The following is a 23,196-nucleotide window of genomic DNA, read 5'->3' as shown; positions in this document are numbered from 1 at the left end:
AGACATGCAGAGTGATAGTTTTCTGCCACTGCTCCCTTGCTTGGTTCTATTTATGTTATTTAATTCTTGCAGTGCCCTCCTTAAGCTGCAAAACAGGAAGAGAAAGCAAAAGTAGGCCTTGCACCCAAATGTTTACTGTTTATTCTTCTTTCTTTGGGATAGAGGAGGAAAATCCATCCTCAACAGAAAAAGAATGTTATGGCTTTACACAGTTAACACCTTTGGGGAAGGAGAATTAATTAGGAAGGAGTTGGAGCCCTCTGCCTGACAGATTCGTGACCCATGAAGCAAATCAGTTCTGTAGCTTGTCACTGCCTTTTGCCTTGGACTGGTCAGCCTCATGAGCTCAGCACTGACTCTGACTCATGCTGGGGAAGGAGATATTTGCAACATGTCACATTTTCACTGTTTTGCCAGCGTTGAACAAAAAGTAATGATAGTTTATTTCTGCACCTGGAAAGTTACTATTGCACCTAGCACTGTTTGTAAAAGCTCAGCAGATTTCTGGAGAAATAAAGGAGGCATTGAACTAGCCTTTAGATTTACAGATTTAGCTGCTGTAAATTGTCCGTGGTTACTAAATCAGAGCAGCATTAAGGTACTAAAAGGTAACCTTGTACGTGAGAGTAATCTGAGCCTTTGGTTTAACTGGATTCAAAATACACATTGAGCTGATGTTCAAAAGTAGTATTTGCCAGCACTAAGGAACAAGAGATCCATTATATTTTAATATTAATATTTGTCTTTTCATTGGTCATGTATTTGTGGGCACCCCGTTCCCCCTCTGTGGCTTTAAAACATGAATGCAAACCATCCTGCAGCTCTCAGGGTATGGAGCAGTTTGAGGCTTTTTTTATGCCAGAACTGCAGAGGAGATTTCTGCATGCCCAATCAAGTTTGCGAAGGAGAGAAACCCACAATCATTTCCATCCCAGTGGTTCATTGGAAAAACATGTCTTGTATTAAATACTTTAAAGATTCATGAAGCAGCTTTAATTTTGTTTGCATTTCTTCCTGAAGGGTAAAGCTGTCAGAAATCTCTAAATGTATTGCCTAATCCATTTCTAAACTCAGTATATTAAGATCTGCAAGCAGAACTCATTTTTGGTGTTAGCAAGTATACAGAGACGAGAGAAAGCCAGAAAAAGAGAGTAGGAATTCCTTGCCTTGGAAATCCACTGAACTACCAGCACAGCAGTAGTGTCAGCTGCTCAAAAAAATAATGCAACTCAATTGGACTGTAAGAGCAGCATAAAGAGAGGGCACGTATTTCTGCTGGATCAGATACGAATAGAGAAAATACAGCAACTGGGCAATGAAGGCTCAGACAAAAGAAAATATCTTTCTCTTTTCTGCCTACAGGCTCACAGGCTACCATGAGCAGGCTGCTGTTCAGCTGAACAGCTTTTGTTTTCTCATTGTCTCTGTTTCTAATCTGTGACCTTTTTTTGTGTTAGTACATGATTTATGTCCAAGGCTCCATTTCCAAGCTGAAGAGCCTTTCCTCTTTTCTTGTGCCTGCACAGACAGTGCTCACATTTGGGCTCGGGGGGCTGGCTTGGAAATGTTCATTTAAGGAACTGGTTCAATGCAAGGAAAGGAATGAGTGAAAACCATCTCCAGGGTAGAGAGAAATGATCTGACATCAAGCTCTCTATCATGTGCAAAGGAAATACCTCTGGGTTTCCAGCCAGGCTCTGCAGTAGCCAATGCAGAGCAAGAACTCTCAAAGACACTTCCCAAGACAACAGCAGCATGCCTTAGGTCTGATGCTTAGCGTGTTGTATGAAAGATGCCTGAAGGGCTGTTTCACATATCAGATCTAATCCATCCTCAGCTGATCCGTGGAAGTGATTAGCCATGGCATCTTCAGCCTTTGTTTGGAACCACCGGTCCTAGATGCATCCAGTGGTGTGTTTCTCTGCAGTGTGCTCGTCTGCCCTGGAGAGACAGTACTCCTTGTGTGAGCTCACATCCTTTGCTGATGTGCACTGCGACGGCTTACAACCGCAATTCAGCATCATGAGAACATTAAACATGATCCGTGCCTGGCCAGCTTAGACCTTTGCTAACTGATATGTAGGTCAAACTTACGCTGTCTGTTCTCTCCCAGATCGGTTAGTGCTGGTTGATTTGTTTTCAGTACTGTAATTGTCCTCCTTCATCCGATAGCCACAGTTCCTAACGTGATCAGACCGAGTATAGAGAAACAGAGGGCATGGCAGCACCCTGCTCCTTCCCTGGCCAAGAAATGGGCAATTTCTTCAGTTCTGATGCTTTCCCTCCATCTCCGGGCTGCTACTCCAACCACTTTTTGGAAGGATGTCCTTTGCTGTTGTAAGTAAGTGGGCTGGTTATGGCCTTATCTTTTTCCGGGGACATCTCTGCCATGCTCCGGGGCCAAAATCAAGGGCTGCACCAAGGAGGACTTCAGTATCTTCCTGACACTGACAAAGGATTCGGTTCTCCATGCAATGCTCTTGGTCTGTTGTTGGTCTGCGAGGCTGTCAAGGGGCTGTAAGGATACAGTGGGCATGGCTGTGCTTTCATGGTGGAGCATCTTTGGTTGTGACTTGCTAATGTCTTGGCTCAGAGTGTCAATTGCTGGTTAGAGTTTCTTGAAATGAAGGAAGTATTAACTGTAAATTGCTGCAGCTTCTATCTAATTACAGAATACGTTGGGAAGGGCTTGGGCAACAATCCAACAAAGCACTTAGGCACCCTCTGATTTTTAAGAAAAGGTCCCTGGTCTGGGATTGCTGGTGCTCTCAGACATCATGAGAAGTGTTTGCTAGTAGACCACTGCCTTCTCCTGACTACCTCAGCACATCCATCTCATTTTCTGAAGTGACTTAAGGAGCTGGGAGTTCAAGGTTGACTGGAAATCTTTAGGAAATGAACTCCTAAATCACTGCTGTAGTTTGAGAAGTTTACTCAGGCAGACAGCTTCTTTTGCAGCTCTTCATCTTGTAATAAGTAAAATGATGGCAGCATTTAAACCACCATTGAGTTCTGAGGTTTGCCTTGGCCCATCTAGATGTTCCTGCTGTAGTCGTAGTTGAAATATTCAAATGTGTAATGGTTGGAGCATTTTCCAAATAGAAACATAATGGAGTTTTTGGTTATGTCCTGCTAACAGAAAAAGGGGAGAACAGATGGAAGGGAGACAGCAGTGAGAAATGATAGAAATTATTTAGCCTTGGAGGGATAAATTCAAAACAGCCCTTTATAAAAGCATCCAGTGTGGCTGGGTGTTCCACACCAGATGTTCCATATACTTACTAGAAAAAGAAGTACTTCTTACCCCAGAAAGGCTCAGCCAAATTTCTTGATCAGAAGTCAAATGAAGCCCAGCATAAATCACTGAGGCCTTGTGCTGTTCTCCCATGTGGCTCCACTTTTTCCTGGACAAAATACTTTGGTCCATCTATCCATGCCTCTCTGCCCCGATACTGTGTTCATTTTGCCTTGAATTGCTTGTCTCTCTCTCCACTACAAGTGCTGCTTTGGCAGCCCCCGTTCTCACTGCACTTTCTCTTCTCCTTGCCCTCTGCAGCTCTCAACACGATTCCTTCACTTTCCCTCTTCCCTTTTGGCTCTGGGTTCCCATGCAGGACTGCCCTCTGCCTCGCTCCACTGGCAGCACACCCAGCCCTTGGGTACCAGCCTGATTTACTGGGATGCAATTTGCTGTGTCCTGCTGATATAAAGTGAGGCTCTGAAGCAAATTGCTGTCAGATCAAAGCTGTCCCTCGTCAGGGGAAATCTTGCAAGATCCCTGCTTTTAGCTGATGGCTCTTTCGTGTCTCTGAAGTATTCGTAATGGACTTCTTTGGTACATTGGTGTGGTCAAGAGGAAAATCACGCTCAAGGAGAAATTCCGAGAGGAGGCTGTGTCAGAGTGTTCACACCTCCTGTAAATCTTTGTCCTTCTTCCAGGTGCATGTTTAGATTGTGTGAGAATGCAGCTTAGCCTGAAGCTCTACACAGAGGTCCTCTCAATGGTACAGGCCTTCAAGCGAGCTGTCAGTTAGCAGCTGTGGTAGCCATGGAATCAAAGGCAAGTCATCAGCTCTCTGTGCAAATAGTGCAGGAATGGGTAGGAATTATAAATAATTGCACTTTACTAGAATTCATGACAGATTTCCAAAGGTGATCCAGCAGTCAAGTGGCTGCCACTCTCTCCACCCCCATGACTGCAGGTAGTGGATAGAAAGAGTCATCGTTATGCCAAAGTAATAAGCAAGAGGTCAGAAAGTTTGATTAGAGCAGGAAAAGTCATTTCCTGTGATGCAATTAGCAGTATTTTAGAGAGCAGGTTCAGAAATCACTATGGTAATTCGGAATGGCTTTTGACTGTGAGAACATGTAGGCAATTTTTTATAGTTGGCCTCTGTGCCAGAGAGAATTCTCCTAAAACGTGGCAGTATGGTGTTGCAGGGTACATGGACTGCTATCTATGATAACATGCATAAGTGGGGATAGCTGCATACTGAGGTGGAGCAAATTCATTTTGCAAATACTTCAGTAGGAGCTTGTGTGTTCAACAAACAGCATGCATTGGTTCCTGCTGCACAAGCTGCAGAATCAGAAAGTGATGCAAGTGCTCTGTTTGGGCACGGTTCACTTTAGAAGGTCCTAGTTTTAGAAGTATGAATTCTAGTTAGAGATTAACAGCAGGCTTTCTCATGGGTGCCCTTGGAGCACAAGCAAGCTCTGGGGTTGTGGGCTTTCTCCAGGATATTTATGAGCAAAACCTCTGATACTCTTTTGTTTTTCAAGAGATGTTTTTCACACCCCAGAGACTGAGATACATTAAAAAAGTATGACATACAGATAAGCTTTGCTTTTTGCCTGGTTGATAAGAAGTTAGCTGCTCCTAGCCATGTTGCTTCTTTTCAGTTTTTACCCCATCTTCATTTGATGTCAGATGTAAGGAAGCCTGTAAACCCCTATTTGCTGGAGAGCAACGAAAGATGAGAGGACATTGTGCAGTGTATTTTACCTCCCATTGGCTGCTTGGGTTTTAATTGTTCTTTTCTTCTTTTCAGGTGCAAGCAGATGACCTACACAGATGACCTGCCCCAGATCTCTGTGGTCTTTATATTTGTTAATGAGGCACTGTCTGTCATCCTGCGCTCCGTGCACAGTGTTGTGAATCACACCCCCTCACATCTGCTCAAGGAGATCATTCTGGTGGATGACAACAGTGACAATGGTGAATGCACATAAGCTTTCCTCTCGGTTCTGTATCTCGTGTCATTTGTGAGCATGAAATACAAATCAAAAGGAGTTTTGTCACTTCTACATGATACATTATTATTATTTTTATCTTTGGATGAAGCAGCGTTGAGATGGCGTGTATTTAAACAGCTCAAGGAGCTGAACAGCCACTGATGAATGCTCACAACCACTGATTAATGGCTAATAAGGCAGACCGTACGTTGGTGTGAGTTAACATACCTCCCTGAAGTCAGAATTTCCAAGAGTTTGTGTTTGATGAGGAGATGATTCACTGAGCCACTTGCACAAAGCTGTCAGTAAATATTAACTATTTATATAAGAAATAAATACTCTGTGAATAAGCCCTGTTGACTTTGTTGGAATCCTCACAGAATTAATGACATTTGTACAAGTAATCTCTATACAGAGACAAAACTTTTGTCCAAATTTGGAGAGCCAGAGCAATATCAATGTCAGTAGACCAAAAATTGACGTTCTGTTTCCAGAGGAATGTGAAATTACAGATTCTCTTTGAAAATGGTTTATTTTACCTGGAAGCACACTTTGCTGCTTCACAATTTACACATGAATTGACACAAGTTATGAAATCTGATTTCTTTCTTTTCATTTTGGTAGGAAAAAAAATTAGACTTTGCAAACGCGATGCAAATGCAAAACGACTGTTGGGTCTTGTAATTCCTTAATGCAAAAATAGCACTTCAGTTAGAGCCATCAAAACTCAGACTCTTGGTGAGCACGTAAGGTGCTACTGATCAATTTATTTTATAGGATGGTTGGAATTGCCTTTAGGATACAGATAACTAGCAATATTGTTGTGCTTTAAATTGTTATAATTGAATCTTCTAAAAGTGTTGCAGCTTCTAAATCCTATTTATTTATTTTTAAGGCTCAAGTTGGGCATTTCTGCCGCTACTCAAGAACTTTAAATCTTTCAGTTTTTAGATGCTGTTCTTCTTCAAGATGCCCAGACAGAAAGGATGCTGAAAAGAACAAATCACTAAAACAAAAATAAGCCCCAGAATAGGGAGTTTTAAGAAACCTTTTGTCCAATTCTGCTTTCAGTTACTGCGCTGTAACCTATGGAGTAATTACGTGAGATTACAAAGTGTTTCGGTCAGCATAATGCAAAAGAGAATTGGATTCATTGTTTCTCAGTGAACTCTTATATGGCTTTTCTCTGTCATTCTTCTAGATAACTGGAGATTTATCAGGTCTTTTATTTGGATGGTAATGATTCTACTGTGTAACATAGATCAGAAGAATGAGGCTCCTGATATCGTGGAAGCTTCCTAAGTTTTCCTAATAAATATATTTGAGTAAGAGCTTCATTATGAGTAAGCTGTAGTGTAAATGAATTACCAAGCTAGATTGATTTTTAAAAAATACAGTGACCATTTTAGTAATTTGCCTGTTTGTAAGCCTACTGAAATGAAGGAGTGAACAAGTTCAGCTCTATCTGTGGTTGAAGCCTGAAAATGAAAAAAAGAAAAGCCTGTTTTAAATCTTCAAGATCCATTTAGCTTAACAGAGAAGAAGCCTGGTATCACATAATATTAGTCGTATCTAAGGGAGAACTTAGAGTGAAGGGAAATTAATTCTGATCTGAATTAGATCTTGACCCAAAATCCATTGAGGTTATTTTTCTAATTCAATAAGGAAAAGCGTAAATCAGACGCCCCAAAAAAACCAATAACTCCCGTGTTACTCTGCTCCGAGTTCAGAATTATTCCACCAGGGGCCACTTGCAACCTATTGCAAATCATCAGAGAATTGAAACTGTAATTATTTTAAGATATTTAGACAAACCAGCTCTTCAAAACAACGCACAGATCCTTCGTGCCATATTCTGTCTTTGCAAGGCTAACAGCATATGCTCTGATGTGCAGTGCTTTTTTCTGAGCTGGTATCTCAGGAATTGCTCCGTCCCACAGCTGTGGTTCTTCCTTTGTATCTGTGAAAGTGACCAAGGATCTGTTGCAGAATAAATCAAAGTAAAGCACAGCATTGCAAGACTGTTGCAGTGATTTCATTCTGAATGTTTGTGGGTTCTTATTATTATTATTTTTTTCCCCCTGTAGTTGAGCTCAAATTTAACCTGGACCAGTATGTCAATAAAAGATACCCAGGTCTGGTGAAAATAGTGCGCAATAACAAACGAGAGGGACTGATTCGAGCCAGAATCCAAGGCTGGAAAGCTGCAACCTCTCCTGTTGTTGGGTTTTTTGATGCTCACGTGGAATTCAACATTGGCTGGTAAGTCCTTGGCTGTTTCCGTGCTCTTACAGTTTGCCCTGTGTCTCACAGGCTGTGAAAAAGATTCACTCAACAGGGCAGCTGAAGAACTGTATGATGAGACAACTATAAGCTTGTGTTTTCACATTAGCAATTATATTTGAATAATATCTGTGATTATTGCAATATTGCCAGCAGTCTTCTGCAGTGGTTGCAAGATTCATAGGAAAAGCATTTGTCCCTGCTCTACTACAGCTTAGCAGAGAGAGAAGTAATTTAAACTGAAATGAATGCAAAGCCTCTGAAGCAGGCAGACGTGGACATTCCATTAGGGAGGCTCTCTGCTCATGGCAGATGCATGTTTTCAACTACTTTTATTTAATCTGCTTGACCTTTTCTTTCTTTCCTTCTTACAAACTTGAATATAAATCTGACTTGCTTGTAAATTTTCTTACATTTACATTTGGAAGGAAATATTTCCTGTATTTTTAATGGGACTTGAAATCAGTGTGCCTTTGCTCATCCTCTCCGTTTTGGAAAGGAGGGGTGTTAGCTATGATTAGTACCAGTACGATCTTCATGGACCAGATCTTCGCAGCACCACTTAGCGGCCAATATTTGGCACTGTTAGAACCTGAACTTTCAGTCAGCTGAAAAAGGGCTGGTGGGACCTTCAGTATGTAAAATGTGTATTTTCCAAAGAGAGTCTGGTATTTCATAATGATGATGGAAGGTTATGGTGGAGCTGATTATACTCTGCAGTTCTGAGAGAGAGATCCCCAAATTAAAACTAAAATTAGCTGTACTTGCAACCAGAGAGCAACTTAATTGCAAAGGAGTGGAGCGTTTATTTTTGTATGCTCATGAATGGAAGATGCAATAAAGTGCACCTGGTTTCTATTTGTCCTGTTTTTTGCCCCATCAGAGACTTTAATAGCAGAGTTATTTTTTAGAAGCTTAAGATGTTAATTTGTTTATTTACTTTTAGGGCAGGTGGATCTTTGAAAACCTTGCAAAAGTTTATGTAAGGTAATATCAGCTACTGGGCAGAACTGGAGGCCGCAGCCTGGTGCTGGGGAGAGCAAGCTCCTGGTGCTTAGTCAGTCCTGAGCTGCAGGTTCTGAGACTTGCAGGGAATTTTGTTACCTATTTTGTAAAGGACATTGGTATCTTATTGATGTATTCTACCTAGAGAAACTAGGCAGTGGTGTCAGGAAGCACAAAAAGGTTTTGTGGCTGCGTCTGGTTGTGTTCGTTGATTTTTTTTTTAATGCTAGCTTTGCATTAATGTCAGAAGGAGTTGAAATCAGCACAGCAAGTTCGTGGACTACTCAGTCAATGAGTGTGTGTATATCCAAGATAAAAAGTGTTTGTGTTTACCTCATTCTCCCTGGTGTACTCTCCTTTCAACAAGTCCCAATAATACTGTTGAGCCAGTCTGTGCAGCTGCTTTGAGACCACTTGGCTTCTGGAGTAGCTGCAGAAGATGGATGAGAATAGCAAATGCATACAGAAATGTAATATATCCACTTGTTTGAGTTGCACATGGAGGCTCAGTGTTGTTCCTTTCTGGTATTTCCTCTGTTCTCTGGTGCTGCTGACAGCCATCTCAATCCTCATCCTGTTTGTCTCCCCCTAGTTTAAGTTCTGCCCATCATGCACTGTGTGTTTGCCTGTCATTCCAGTTTTCATCTCATCTCCTTTTACTAGGAGGGACTGGAAGGTTTCCTATGTGGATTGCTTTATTTTTTCCCACCAGGTTACCAGTACCCCCACTCAAGATCTCTACCAACTTGGTAGTCAGGAGGGAATGGCTTGTTAAAGCACTGGTGTCCCATTCTCCTGCTAAGTCTTATCCTGTGTGAATATTTTTCCCTTTTTACTGAGTGTATTCATGTGTTCAGTGGCCAAACGGATTATTCCCACTCAGAACTGCCTATGGATTATTTGTGAGGCAATTAAAAACCAGCCAATTCCTTTACCACAGAAAAGAGCATTAACTTTCTGTTTGGTTTGTGTTCCATCTAACAGTCAGTTACCTGCAGTGTAATTTTAGTCTTCCGTTCTGTGGCTGCTTTACCTGCCTAATCAGCTGGCAGATAAATTCAAAGGGAATCAGAAAAGGACTTCATCACTTTCTCATGAAATATGCAGAGCTCTGGCAATAAAAAAACCTACATCTTTTCTTTAAGCTATAGTCATCCCATTGTGGGTGAGCTCTTGCCTTGGATCACGCAATAGCACTCAAAGGCTGCTCTCACAGCATAACTCTCTAGGGACATTTCTTCTAAACTGAAATACAATATGGTAAGATGTTTAAAAAATACTCCACAACCTGGCAGGTCAAATTAACTGTTGAATTATTTGTCTTACTGTGCTTAATTGCCGCTTTTCTGCTTCTCAGGTGTTAAAATGTGTTAGCACAGAGCAAAGAGTTTCTACTGACCCGTTCCCCTTAATGCTTTTGGCAGTGAGAGCAAATGCTGCTGCTGTGACAGCAGGAGTGGAGAGGAATGGAAGCATGGGAGGAGGCCAGTGTGTAACAGTTTACTGGAAAGGCAGACACTACAGTTTTCACAAAAACCAACTCCCAGGAAAGTTGCACATTCATGCCTGAAGAGATATTTAAGCTTGTACTGTTTGATTTTCCCTTCATTCCACTGCAGATTTGAGCACTCCTGCTCTGACTTTTGTGTTAGGTCCACCTGCTGTGCATGAAATTACACAAGTAACATTGAGCACAGACAATTGCATCCTGGCTGCTAATTACACTGCAGAAGATGTAGAACATTATACAGACTCCTGTCTTTGAGAGATGGGAAGGAATAATATGACAAGGAGAAAAGAACTTCACTACGTTATATGTGGGAGCAGGAAAGAAGAGAGAGAAGAAATGGGGTGTTAATTCTGTCGATGAGAAAAGGGGCACATTGAGTGAAGGAGGGCAGAAGTCAGTAAGAGAAAGGCAGAGACCACAATATATTAGCAGCCATAAAAAGGATGCTAGGAGCCGTAAAAGAAGACATAATGATAGAGTATTATACTTGCTTTCTAGCTTAGGACTTGATTTTGCACGTATCACAGAAGTAGTATTGGAGGATTGAATGGAGATATGAAGTGCTGTAGTAATTAAAATTTTGTCAGACAAAAGGAAGCAGAGGAGGAAGAGCATTTCATCAAAAAATTTCAATATACCAGAGAGAGATAGAGGCAGCCCAACGTGAGAAAGAAGACCTGAAATACAAGCTCGGTATCCATCTGTCTGTGCTACACACAGCCCATCAATGTAGATTATCCCTGAAGTTGTCAGTGTTTTAAAAAGATAGAAAATGGGAATTTTAAGAAACTAAGAGCTGAAGATCAAGATGCCAGGTCTGCAGATAGCCCCTTGCAGATACTATTTCATGCTGTAATATGTACTGCAATTGGTTACAGCGGCCTTAAGCAGTGGATTCTTGAGAAACTATATAATGAAAAAGGAAGTTGCTTTCCTCCTAATCTTCTGTTTTGGCTTTGGTTATCCCAACTGCTTCATATTGGAGACATGGTTACGTGTCTGTAGGACAAAGACATAATAACTTCGCTTCTTATGGAAGTTCCCTTCCCTATGCTTTCATGTGGTACATTGGAAGCCAAACTCGACCAGCAGGTAAGCACCCTGTCCTGCCTGTTCTAACTGAGCTCATGTGGTTCTTTGGGGGCCTGCCAGAGTCTGGGTGGCTTTTTCTTCTAGTGAGAGAAGCACTGAAGCCAAGGGTGAAATAGGTTGTAGTCCTCCTATGCAGTCCCTCCCTTAGGATTCACACCTAATTACTGCTGATCAGGCCATGCTTCACTGCAGCATCTGTGATAACAAGCTGAGTTTGACTTGGGAAGGAAGTTCTATATATGCAAAAGCAAAGGAAAGGACGTGTGTTTATTGAAGGAGTTCTTCCTCATCCGAAGGTGAGGTTCGATTTGGTAACCGATTTATTTCAGATAGCAAAAGCAAACTAATGCTATCTGAGTAAAGAGGGCAGCGTGCAGCAAACATCATGTGGGCCTTCTGCATTCTTGGGGCAGCGCCAGTTTGCATACAGAGAACACATAAGAAAGTCAACTTCAACTATGCATCTACCTAAACAACCTGGAATGCTCACTGAAGCATCTTCATTGCCTTTCAGTGGTGCTGAGAAGAGCTGTTCAGGTTTGGCAGCCAAACAGCTCATCTTTACTCTCCAGCAGGCGCTGAGCTGTGCTGCCTCTGCACTGCTGTGGGCTGCAGGTCTGCACCTCCAGGGCACACTGGGGTGCTGATAGAGATGTCAGGGAGAACAGATGAGTAATTTCCCCACCTCTTTGAGGTTGAGGAGGGGAGTATGATATATAGATATAGATATATATATAATCATTACGATGTATATTCATTTTTTTTAGTTCTCTGAACACTTATTTACTGAAAGGAATTCTGCATGAAATATTCTTCATATGGCCTCAGTGGAGAATTATGTATGTCTTTAAATCTGCTTGTCTGCATCTGATAAATGTATATTGTCAGTAAAATCTGAGGTGGTGTATAAAATCACATGCAGAATAAGCTTTTGGCTTACACAGCTTTCTTTCTTATTTTTCTCTTTTAAGTTTTTAGTTAAAATGGTAACTGACAGTGGTACAGCCAGAGTAGAATAAAGTGTTAAACCCACTGAGCCACAACATTTAACAGATGAGACCATTTTGTCTTTCTTTTAATGTCATACAAGAACTCAAGGAAGATTCCTTGCAGGGAGAAAAGAGAATCCCCCCGGAAAGGGGGAAAAAGTTGTTTTTCAATGTTCTTTTTTCCTTTATTGCAGTAAAAATTAGAATGGTTATAATGGAGAGTAAAAAAAAGGTGTGTTTATCTCAGAACAACCCAGAGACCAAGATATTCAAACATCTACTTAGGACAGGAGCAGAATTTAGGGGCCCAGTGTGATTCCTGCTCTTTATGAAAGCATTTGGTTTTGGTGGTTTTGGACAAATACATAAAAAGTGCCATTGAGGGGGAGGAAAAAAAAAAAAAAGAAGGGAAAATGATTTCCTGTGGAATGTCTATTAGAATTGTTGTATTTAAAGAACTGGAAGAGGCTGTGGGTCTGCTCCCTGGTAGTGCAGGTTGGCAAAGCTTCTTGGAAGTCATGAAGCCCCATGAGCAGAAGATTTGGGTAGCAGCAGCAGATCTGCCTTGTGGCATGCTTGTGGTTTCTTCTCTTAGACCACGTACAATTCTTCCTATGTTCATTTTGAAAAGTCTGCTTGAAGTCAGTAGGTGGCTTTACATATTTGAGGGGTGAATTACATACTCATGTGTGCTGAGGAGCTCATTACTAACTTGTTTTTACCCATTTCTTTTATCTGGAAGAAGCTGTTCTTTTAAGCGTTGTAAAAAATCAGACTTTCCCATTGGCATGAACTCTGGCAATCTGATAAGGATGCAAGATAGCATACAATTTTTGTTTGCCCTGATGTCTCCTGGGGTTTCTGCTGCTCTGCTTTGGCCCAGAGTTAAAGAGAGAATTAATATATTTTCATAGAAAGACTTACAACGGGATTAGGGAAGTGAGTATGATCACAGTATGACCCCAGCCTTTACTCTCAATCTTCTCACAGACTCATTTTAAACTCAGTTAAATTCTGCCTCCCAGATCTTTTTCTAACTCTAATATTTATCTCAGGAGCATTTACACAGTGCCATCATTGCTGGCGCTCCCATAGCAGTCAACATGGGTGCTCAGCACCTTGAAAATTCCATACTTTGACCTCCACTTTTCTCACTGGAAGGTGAAAACGTGACATGTGTGCGCTATCGTTAGAGAAATGCTAAACAGTCACTGTCGAATCAACACATCCCTGTGTTGTGATTGTGCTCCTGATCAGATTCTTGCCACAAATCCTCCAGGACAGTTTCTGCAAGGAGCCACTTAACAGAACACGTGGACGCTCCTACCAGCATGTCACTGTGCTTGTGGGAAGCCCACCAAGGTTAGGGTAAAGCCCTATGCCCTCTGGAGTTTCAGTCATGTACTGCTAGCCACAGGACTGAATCCTGGGAATGAGACATTTGCAGTGTGTTACTGCATTTCAGGAGCTGCTTTGGGGAAATAAAACCCAAGTGAAAATAGCCATTAGCTTAGCAGAGTCTGTAAGAGAGTTAAATTTACTGTCCTCTCTCTTCTGACTTATCCATTCACTAGCCATATATTCAGAGTGGGAGGACACAACTGACATATATATTCTTTTAGTAGAGATACAAGGGAGGAACTTCTTTGTCACTCAAATTCTAGCCCAAACTGTCTGCCTGTTTTTCATGAGTGGTGGAAGGAAAAAAAGCCGCAGAGCTGTATGAGGCGAAGTACTACCTAGAAAGTTTAATCTTGTGATGATATTTAGCTTACTGAAATCTATCATGTCTGTGAATTTGCCTGGAAGAATTTTTTCTCTTGCTCCAGTAAATAACTTGTTAATCTTGTTATTATTATAACTTGCATCTGCTACCCTGTTCCTATACCTTGATACAAGCTAGGAACCGTGTTTTTTTTTTCCATCTGTGAAAAATAGGGATGAATCTCAAAATTCAACTTAACTAATCAGGCAGAGCTGAAGCCTCACTGCCAGCAGTGGCCATGTGGAAAGGAAATATTCCAACCCCATACTGCAGCTCATCAGCACAGCATGGTGAGCCCACTTGCACTGCAGCTACCTCTTCCACTCAGTGCTTTTTCTTCTGAAGCTGCCAGGAGCACCTGCCATCTCTACGTGTGCAGTGGAGACAATAAAGCATGAGGAAAGAAAATAAATAAATGAACTTTGCAGCCTGTAAAGAGGATGAGTAAATCCACATTTAACATAGCAGCTTAAAATAAGGAAAAAAAATGTCATAATCTTTTTGAAAACCTTAAGCAGTTAGACAAAGCCAGAATTACCAGCAAGGTTGACAAAGGATTTGATGACACTGCAGCTCAGCCTACAGACACAAAGCTATCATGCAAGTCTGCTGAGTACAGCAGAGCTGTTCCAGGGCTGGACTTCTGTGGCAGTGAGCAGCAACTAAGAGGCTTGTGTTTCATGAATTACCTAAGATAAGTGATGTAAACACAATCTATTACCCCTTCCTGTTGAAGCTTGCAGTAGTACTTCATTAGACAGACTGGCCATTGCCTAGAGATCATGGCAGATAGAAAATCAGCACAAGCAGTGTTGGTGGCACAGAATGCATTGACGGAAGCTGGGATTTGAATGTTCCTGTAGGTCCCTTTGAGATGCTCTAAGGCTTGGTGTTTGAATACCCCTGACTATTTCTGCCATCCCTGACTGGGCAAGACAAGCTAAAAAAAATCTCACAGGTGTGCAATGTTAGCTGAGAAGTCACTCCGTTTTGAGTTTTGCCAATTAACAGAGAACTCTGAACTGGATTTTCCCATCCCATCTATGACTGCTCTCTGGAGGGTGTAATCCCTCTACTCTGTGATATCTCTTCCACACTAAATCTGCTAAAGCAGTGTCCGAGAGCTTCAGAAGTGGGTCCAGGGCAATGCCCAGAGGCTGCTGCATTGTTGGTCAGTTTGCAGGAGAGCCAGTCAGTTTTGTAACAAGGCTCCTGCCCCAAATGCTCTCCAGTGGCCTGCTCCAACTTTTTTTTTCCCCATAACTGCAAAGAGGAGGCTACCTCTGCCAGTTTATCAGTGGCCTGTCACTGATAATGATGTTTGATATATTGAAAGCCTTTATTCCAGAGGCTAGAAAGGAGTGAGAGAGCCTCCTGTTGATATTATGAGTGAGGGTTTCCACAGCCATGCATGGTGGCACACAGTCAGCGATGGGAGAAGTGTGTCTGGTTGATGCCTGCCTCTAGGAAATGTCTTCCTCTTATGGAAAGAACAAGCCAGATTCATCCTTTTTTTGTATTCTTTCCTTCTTTATTGGAGTTACAAGAGTTTCTCTGGTGGGCACACACTGGGTTTTAAAGCAGTTAATCTCATAACTATAATCTCTTATTAATAGTCAAAGCTGCTTAGCCTGATTTGGCAGGTCATATTGGCTCTGTATGGGGGTGCATGTGTGTGGCCTCAGGACTTTCCAGATTGGCGTAATGAATAATGCACTGCACCCCTGGGGTGGGGTAAAACAAGAGTGTGATGTCGCATGAGCAGTCAGTGTACACAAAAGAGGAATATTTTGGCCATACCTGAGTACAGAGGAAATGCTACCTTCTTACTGATGGGATCAGAAAATTTTGATAGTTCAGACTGAGGCAATGCAGAAGGGAAATGGAGGTTGAGTTAGTTTCATAACTTGTCCCTTTCATATAGCATACACAAGAAACTACATGGTAACAAATAAAGTAGAAGATAACAGAACATAAAACAACTAACTTGAAAGCACGAAGGAATGATTGCCTTTTAAGCTACAAGAAAGGGAAAAGATCAGTGCTCAGCTCCTACTGCCTCTGTGAATCCCAGCAAACCCCCTTTCCCTCAGAGAAGGTACACGTGAGAGCTCTGCAAAATCTTCAAAGTTTGCTTCAAGGGGAAACAGTTACAAAAGAATGAAGTGATGGCTGTTTCTAACGCTGCTTTGAGAAGTGCTTTCCACCCTTATATATGTCTGTTACCTTTAGGATCAGTTCCTCTCAAACTTCTTAGCAATTTCAGACTACCTTGGCCAGAAGCGAGTGGTTCCTGAAAGACTTTGGGATACAGCTTCTGTTGAAAGCACACTGATGTTTTAAAGCCTTTTGAAATGATGGCACATTTCCTGCAGGTTGCTGCTTTGCACCATCTGGCTATTGAAACCTTCTCATCATCAGAGATTTTAGAAGACACAGTGCAGCCTTGTTTGTCATTCAAACAAGGTCCGATGGAGTCAGTCCTTCAAAAACAAGATTTAAATCTTTGAGTAACCCTCAGATTCTTTCTCTGTTCTGCATTTTGTTCTTCATACCTCATCAGCAGGAGGCAATCTGGTGCTGTAGACATTAGGGGACTGTTAATACTTAACTCTGGTCGTGGTGACTCTCAACACTTGCCCATTACAAATTGAAATGACATTCCCAAAGCATAAGAATAAGTCTTTGGTAAATCTTGTGTTATTAAACACAAAGTGGTACAACTCCATAGGGGCAATGATTTGTGTGAGTCTGCTATGTGAGTATTGCCATGCCAAACCTCAGCCCCTTTGCTCTAAGACGGTGACATGCATTTGATCTTGCCATGCTTGTTATGGTCTGCCATCTCGCTCTCAGGATTAGAGAACGTTGTTTTATCAGACTGCAAAGAGGGGCCCGGGATAACTGGATGGTTGCAAAATGTTTTGCTGTTTTCACTATTCTCAGGGTGGAACCTGCACTTACCCGTGTCAAAGAAGACAGAAAGCGGATCATCTTGCCAGCAATTGACAACATCAAGTACAACACCTTTGAAGTGCAGCAATACGCCAATGCAGCCCATGGCTACAACTGGGGCCTCTGGTGCATGTACATCATCCCTCCACAGGACTGGCTCGATAAAGGGGACGAGTCAGCACCCATCAGGTGAACCTACATGCTGTCACTTTGTGCTACAACATCTCTATCTGCCAAGGGGCAATTGAAGTTAAGCAAGGCTGCAGACTTTGTGCCGGGGTAGTTTAATGAAACTGAGGAACATGGATGGGTCTGCAAAGATGGGTCTGAATGCATGTGTGACATTTCAGAGCTGCACCACAAAGTGCTGGCTCTAGTTGTGAAAATGTGATTCAAGTTCACTTTGTGGCCCTTGCTAGGATAGAAAGATCTTTTTCACCTGTGTTTTATTTTCCAAATGGACCCTGTCATGAGTAGTGAGTCAGATTAACATTGTATGTATGAAAAATGAAGGTATTTTGTGTGCGATTGCAAGGAGGCTGTTGTCACTTTGGGTCTGTAGGCAGCATTCTTGGACATCAGCCCAAACCAGATCTTCCTGGCAGCACTAGTAGGAGATGTGTTAACCTCCTGGTCTCATTGGAGAGCTGCTCTTTTTTTGGAGAACTTTGTGCATGTTATGGATTTTCCCACTGGATGAATTTTAAAATGAAACCAGACCATATAAGCAGAGCATCACTTTATTTTCTTTGTAAGGTAACATTTTTCCTTACAGAAATGAAATTTTCTAAGGAAATACTGATTCAGGAATTGTCATAGTCAGTTTGAGGGTTGTTAAAGTTACAGTGAGAAAATGAGAACTGAGGAGAATGAGTCTTTCTTTCCTCTTCTTTTGAAAATTCACATCCAAACTTTCTTCTCTGGTGCAGATTGTTGTCTCATTGCTCCTCTGAAAAGTGCCATGCTGAGTGAAGGGTACTTTTTTTAGCAACTGCTGAAATAAATGATAAAAAAGATTTTACTCTAGGGTTCTCTGCCTTGTTTTTGAACTTTCCTAGGAAGGATACAAACTACCTTCTTAGGGGCATCTTCATCCTGATGTTTATCAGCTCCACCCTAAAGTGAGCTAAAACTCTATTGTATGGTGTCAGTGCAGGCTTTGGCAGAAAAGATGGTGTACGTCCCTTCAGCATAGAGCCTGAGTTGTCAGATTCTGAGATGCCTGTTCCCAGTCCATCCAAGCAACCTCAAACAACACAGCCAACTGGAAAGACCCTTGCTGGTCTTTTAGAAGTGTGAGGACACAAGGTGGGCTGTTCACATTTCTAAACGATTGGTTGGGTGGGACCATCACACAGGGTCTCACCCTCATACAACGAGTATTTCAATCCGTATTTGAGCAAGTGTTGCAAGTTGCTGTTAGGTTCATTCTCCTGCCCTGCGACTGCAAAACAGATACACAGCAACACTGACCTTTCTTATCACAGCACAGCACAGTCCTTCAGCACTGACCCTTCGCTCAGCTTGAAACCTCAATAAGCAGGAAAGTAATTACTTAGAAAATCACTGTTCTTGGATAACGTGCCCTGTCCTCCCATCATTGTTTTAAAAGCGCAGGCATTGTCTATCTATTTCACTCAGCTCTGAGAAATAGATATTGAAGAAGGAAAATTAATCAGCCAAAGCTTTCACTCTTGAAATCAGGGTTTCAGTCTTTTATTCCCAAAAGATTTTGCACACTTCATTACTTCCAGTTTATATGTGGAATCACTATATTAATTTTCACATCGGTTGTTCTCATATTTGAGTCTCTTCTATTTTGGAGAAACATCATCAAATATCAGATAAAACCGAGCTAAGAGATTAAAGTTATATAAACCTCAGCAAGTTCCTTGGACAAGTTTTGTAGCAGGGGTAGTTAGTGCACTCACTGAAGTATAGAATTCTGCAAAGTATTTCTGGATTCAGCTATCGATCTTTCCAATAGAAATTAAGAGATTTCATCCCTGTGTTGCTGGGAGAAGAGTTAGTTTTCATTCAGCAATGTTGCCTCCATTACCATGGGCTTTCCTCAGGTATGTGTTCAAGTACTTGCCAGAGTTGCAGTGGTGCTGAGTTGGACAGGTACAGAACTGAATAAGGTTCACGAACTCGAGACACTGAGTAGAGTTGAAATCTGATGCACGTAAGCAGCTGGCTCTCAAGAGCTGTGATTTTATTCTGAGCAGAAACCCTGCGGTTCAACAGTGCATAAACTGCACTGAGGGAGATGAGGCAAGCAGCATGAGCAGGAGAGCACCCGGCTCTTGCAGACACTTCCCAGCAGCACTGAGATGTTCTGGATACAGAAGCACCTCTCTGCAAATTATGAATTACATGCTCTAAAATGCAGAGACATCAATGTTGAACCGTGAACACTTACGTGGCTCCCTGGGAACACGTGCTTTCAAGGCAGTGATCTAGGAGAGCGGGGCTTCTGCCTGATAGTCACGCTGCACTGATTTCTGATGGATGGATTTGCTAAAGCATTTGGCTGTGCTGTTGTGTTATGCTGGCCTATAGACACACAATGCAATTCTGTGGCTTTTAAATGAGATGCCGGTGTAATTATGGTGATGAGAAGAGGGAACATGTGAATTGATGAAAAGGATCATGAAGTCTGCACTAAGAACTGAAATTTGAAGGCACGCTTGATATGAACTTAGTAACTGTAAAAATGTAAGGTGTGTTTCTAAAAGCAAGGGGAAATCAGAAAAGTGAGCAGGCTTTCAAAATCTCCTCAAGTCTGATACAGGCTGATACAGGCCTAGTTTTCTAACCAGCATCCCACATGGTGAACTGCAACTGTGTCCAGTTTTCAGGGCACACAAACTGTTCCACAGTGATTGTCTTTTCAACGCTTTCATAAGGTTGTTCAAGAACAGAAAAATTGCACATTCATTCAGCCCCTGTTGACACCCTCCCTCTCAAGGCTTCCTTTTACACTGTCTTTTCAAATAGGGGGTTTGTTTGGAGACTCTGTGTGCTCTGTAAAAGAAAAGACCAATAATTAGTCACGTTGTGATTGGTTTTGTGTTTGGCATAGCTGAATACTTACTCCTGGATCTCCCAGGGGACCAAAGGTTTTCAGTGGAATCTCTGTGTCCTGGTATCAGCAAGGATCAGAGCCCGGCTGCTGCAGTCCAAATGACAAAGGGGATGTAGCCTTGAAGTGCAAGCAGCAGTAAAGGAGTAGCAAGAATAAAGTGCGAGATTTTGTAAAGATTTCTGCTACAGTTCAAAGTCAGTTCCTTTTCTTCCCCTGTGCTAATAGTCTGAAATTTTGGAGCAATTGATGTTTCCCAATTCGGCTTCTGCAGGCAATTCATTTTGCATGTTTGACATTTAAGATGTGAAGAGCCTCTAATGTGAAGATTTAAATGAGGATGGTTATTTTGACACGCTGTGTCCATCACGTCATTTTCCATTTGTGTTCCTGAGAACACTGCCCAAAAATGTCCTTATCATCTGGCAACAAACTGTGTAACAAAGGATACTTTTTCAGAGGGTTTCTAACGAATTTGGCTATGCACTGAAACAGGCTGGATTTTTTTCTGCATACAAAAGATAATGCTGCATTTTGGAACAGCTAGGAAGGTGCCTTCTCTTCAGAGCTCTGTCTGGCTCCTCTTCCTAATCTGCCGTGATTTTGATGGACTGCTCTGTTTGATTTCATGATCAGCAGCCACCAACACTGGAGTCATTAATCAGCCTCCCTCAACCAAGCACTGCACAGCTTTCTGCTTTATCTTCCTTCTGCAGCAGTGGTGCATTTCATTGTTGCATATGTTCTCACTTACTGCTCTAATATGCCATAGCTTGGTACTGCATGCAGTGAGTGTGTGTGCGCACTGAGTCAGCCATTCCCGAGAGCATGTGTGTCTCACACATGGATGCAAACGAGCACCTGACATGCCCACAGGCTGCCTGCTTTGGCTGGAGCCTGCGTGCCCTTCTCACATGCAGTCAGACCTTGTGCTGGTCCACCACACTGATGGTGATGCAGCCACCTTTAGGCATCCTGCCTGTTCCATAAACTCTACTCCTGCAGGGCTCCAGAATGTTATTCTGCATCCTTACTGCCCTGCCATTCCTAGCCAAGCTTTCTGGGTCGCTTTATTTCCCATTGCTGTTTCTCTCCAAAGGAATTAGCATACCTTCCCTTCATTATGCTTGACAGTTTTTTTCCTGCAGCTCCTGAACAGCAGATCTATCCTCGATTTCTGTTCCTATGGCCTGGTGTGACTCTTCTATTGCAGAAGGCATGATTTGTAAGAAAAACTAAATGCTTATGCAGGCTCCCTAACCTATCTGCCAGGTCAGGGTTGAGGTGCTGCTTAGGAGCCTGAATTTCTGGCCAGTGCACCCTAACTCTGGTAGCCATCCCACAGCAGCACTGCTTGTGGCCACATAGGTGCCCCTGATCTGGTAGCAGCATGCTGTGTCTTTCAGCAGTGCAAAATCATGCTGTTCTATGTTGTATTTTAATATTTTAGCTGCAAAAGCCATTTTAGTATGTTTCCTTTGTTAACTTTTTACTCCTGCTGTTGATTAAAATTGAAGCTGATCTTCAGTTCTGTGAAAGAATATTCCACCAATCAATTAATTAATTCTCTCAACACCTTTTGAGGTGTTGCTAATCAGTAATACACATCCAATTGCTGTTCTGTTCTGACACTTTCCTTCTAAAAATGTCCTATTTTACTATGAAGTCTTTATCTTAAGGAAGAAGGTCCTTTTATAGGAAACGTCTGCAATGCAAGTTTATTCTACTTTGCAGCCACGATGTGCAGAGGGCAGGCACCTTCTTGTTTGTCAACCCTTGGGTGGTGAGCAGTGCTTAGGATGTGCTAACACGGTTTTGCTCATATATCTAGTGCTGACTTTCCAGGAGAGTGCCTGATGCACTGTATTGAAAGCAGTAGGTATATTGGGGTTTGTTAGGTGTGAGAGCAACCTGGTGCTTACAGCCAGGCAAAGGTCTCATGGTTTATGAGGGGCAGTTTTGTTAAAGGTGTTTGCAATATGGCAGTTATGCTGCAGTCCAGTATAAAATAAAGCTCAAAGTGCGTTTATAAATGAATGTTAGGCTTTTAGGCTGCTAAGGCAGACCTGAAACTTTTACCCAGTATTATCTGTGCTTTGCAGATAGAGAAAGAGGGGCAGGGGAAGGTGATCCACTGAAGATCAAATGAATGACAGAGATGAGAGCAGAGTTGAGGTCTCCTGAGTCCCAGCACCGTTACCAGCTCACTGGGCTGTGCAATCGCATTACACTTAGTTTACAGTTGGATCAGTCAAAACACAGGAAAGTTAAGGGCCTGGGCTTGATGAGAACTAAATGTCCAAAACTCTGTTTGAACCTGATAGAAGTCTTGGCATGCACTGTTCAGAAAGCTCAGCAGTTCAGCTCCTGGGCAGTTTCTTCCATTGCATCAGGATGTGGCTGGGGCAAAGCCTCAGGCTTATCATTTCCAGCCATCCCTGCACCGATCACTGTCCTGTTCAGCTTCCAGGGTTGCAGCCGAGCAGATGTGCAGATGTGCAGTGGCTATAGGAAGCCAAATTCAAGTGGAGATACATTACAGTGGAAATTTTTTAACTGGTGTCTCTGATGAGCAGGATGTCATTTCTTCTGCCATTGCACAGCCATTGTTGCTCATTGCTGAAAACATTTTTTTTTTCAGAATATGCCATGAGGGCTTGTGGAGTCTGTTTGCATTTGCATATATTGAATGAGAAAAAATAAAACATAGAAGAGAGGGAGGGAGTTGCAAAGGTAGTCCTCACTTTGTCTGTGAGTGATGATTATGTAGTTGCATCCAAAATATATTTCCCACCCCCATTCAATTAACAGGTTGGTATTTTAATGGACAGAGCTGGAAACTGCAAAAATCCATCTCACAGGGAGAGAGATTGCAGCACCTGAGAGCAGCCTGGTGTGTTCTGCCTACATGTTCTGCTCCTCATTAGGAATTGAGGGAGAACATCCTCAGGGGAGCATCCTACTGCTTTAGGGAGCTGCCTCTGCAGGATTTTTTTAGGGAGCAAGAAAGGAAATGGATCCCAAATCCCAAACTAGTAGCTCCATTTTGCAAAGCAGTGGTGCTCTAGCACTCACCCAGTGACATCTGTTCTTAGCTTTATGTGCATAGAAAGGCAAATGAAGATAGTGGCTAGTGCTGTTTCTTCCCATTCCCTTCCCTTTTTGTCATGGTTAAAGCTAAAGAGATACCTAAACCCTCAAAAGCTTGTTTAGTTTCAGAGCTGTTGAGTTTTCTTTCTTTGGTCACACAGTTCTTTTATTTCAGTTTCTAGACCTA

General features: G+C 42.2%; 1 protein-coding gene across 9 annotated transcripts in view; it reads left to right on the top strand.

Moving 5' to 3' along the window:
• GALNT9 (polypeptide N-acetylgalactosaminyltransferase 9) overlaps positions 1-23,196 on the top strand; it is a 151,581-nt gene that overhangs the window by 72,103 nt on the left and 56,282 nt on the right. For 7 of the 9 annotated variants that reach the window (XM_042865940.1, XM_042865941.1, XM_042865942.1 and 4 more), the window contains 3 exons: positions 5,052-5,218; positions 7,323-7,497; positions 16,826-17,023. In XM_042865940.1, the coding sequence (XP_042721874.1) occupies positions 5,052-5,218; positions 7,323-7,497; positions 16,826-17,023 (540 nt within the window). Of the gene's footprint in view, positions 1-2,172; positions 2,338-5,051; positions 5,219-7,322; positions 7,498-16,825; positions 17,024-23,196 lie in introns of all 9 variants that reach the window. The other 2 variants (XM_042865945.1, XM_042865943.1) reach the window with 2 other exon arrangements.

The sequence above is a fragment of the Lagopus leucura genome, unplaced genomic scaffold (genome assembly GCF_019238085.1).
Source record: "Lagopus leucura isolate 7727_CA_CO unplaced genomic scaffold, USGS_WTPT01 Super-Scaffold_806, whole genome shotgun sequence".
Taxonomy (NCBI): Eukaryota; Metazoa; Chordata; class Aves; order Galliformes; family Phasianidae; genus Lagopus; species Lagopus leucura.
Note: the sequence above shows the minus strand (reverse complement) of the source record. Positions and strands in the feature narration are given on the sequence as shown.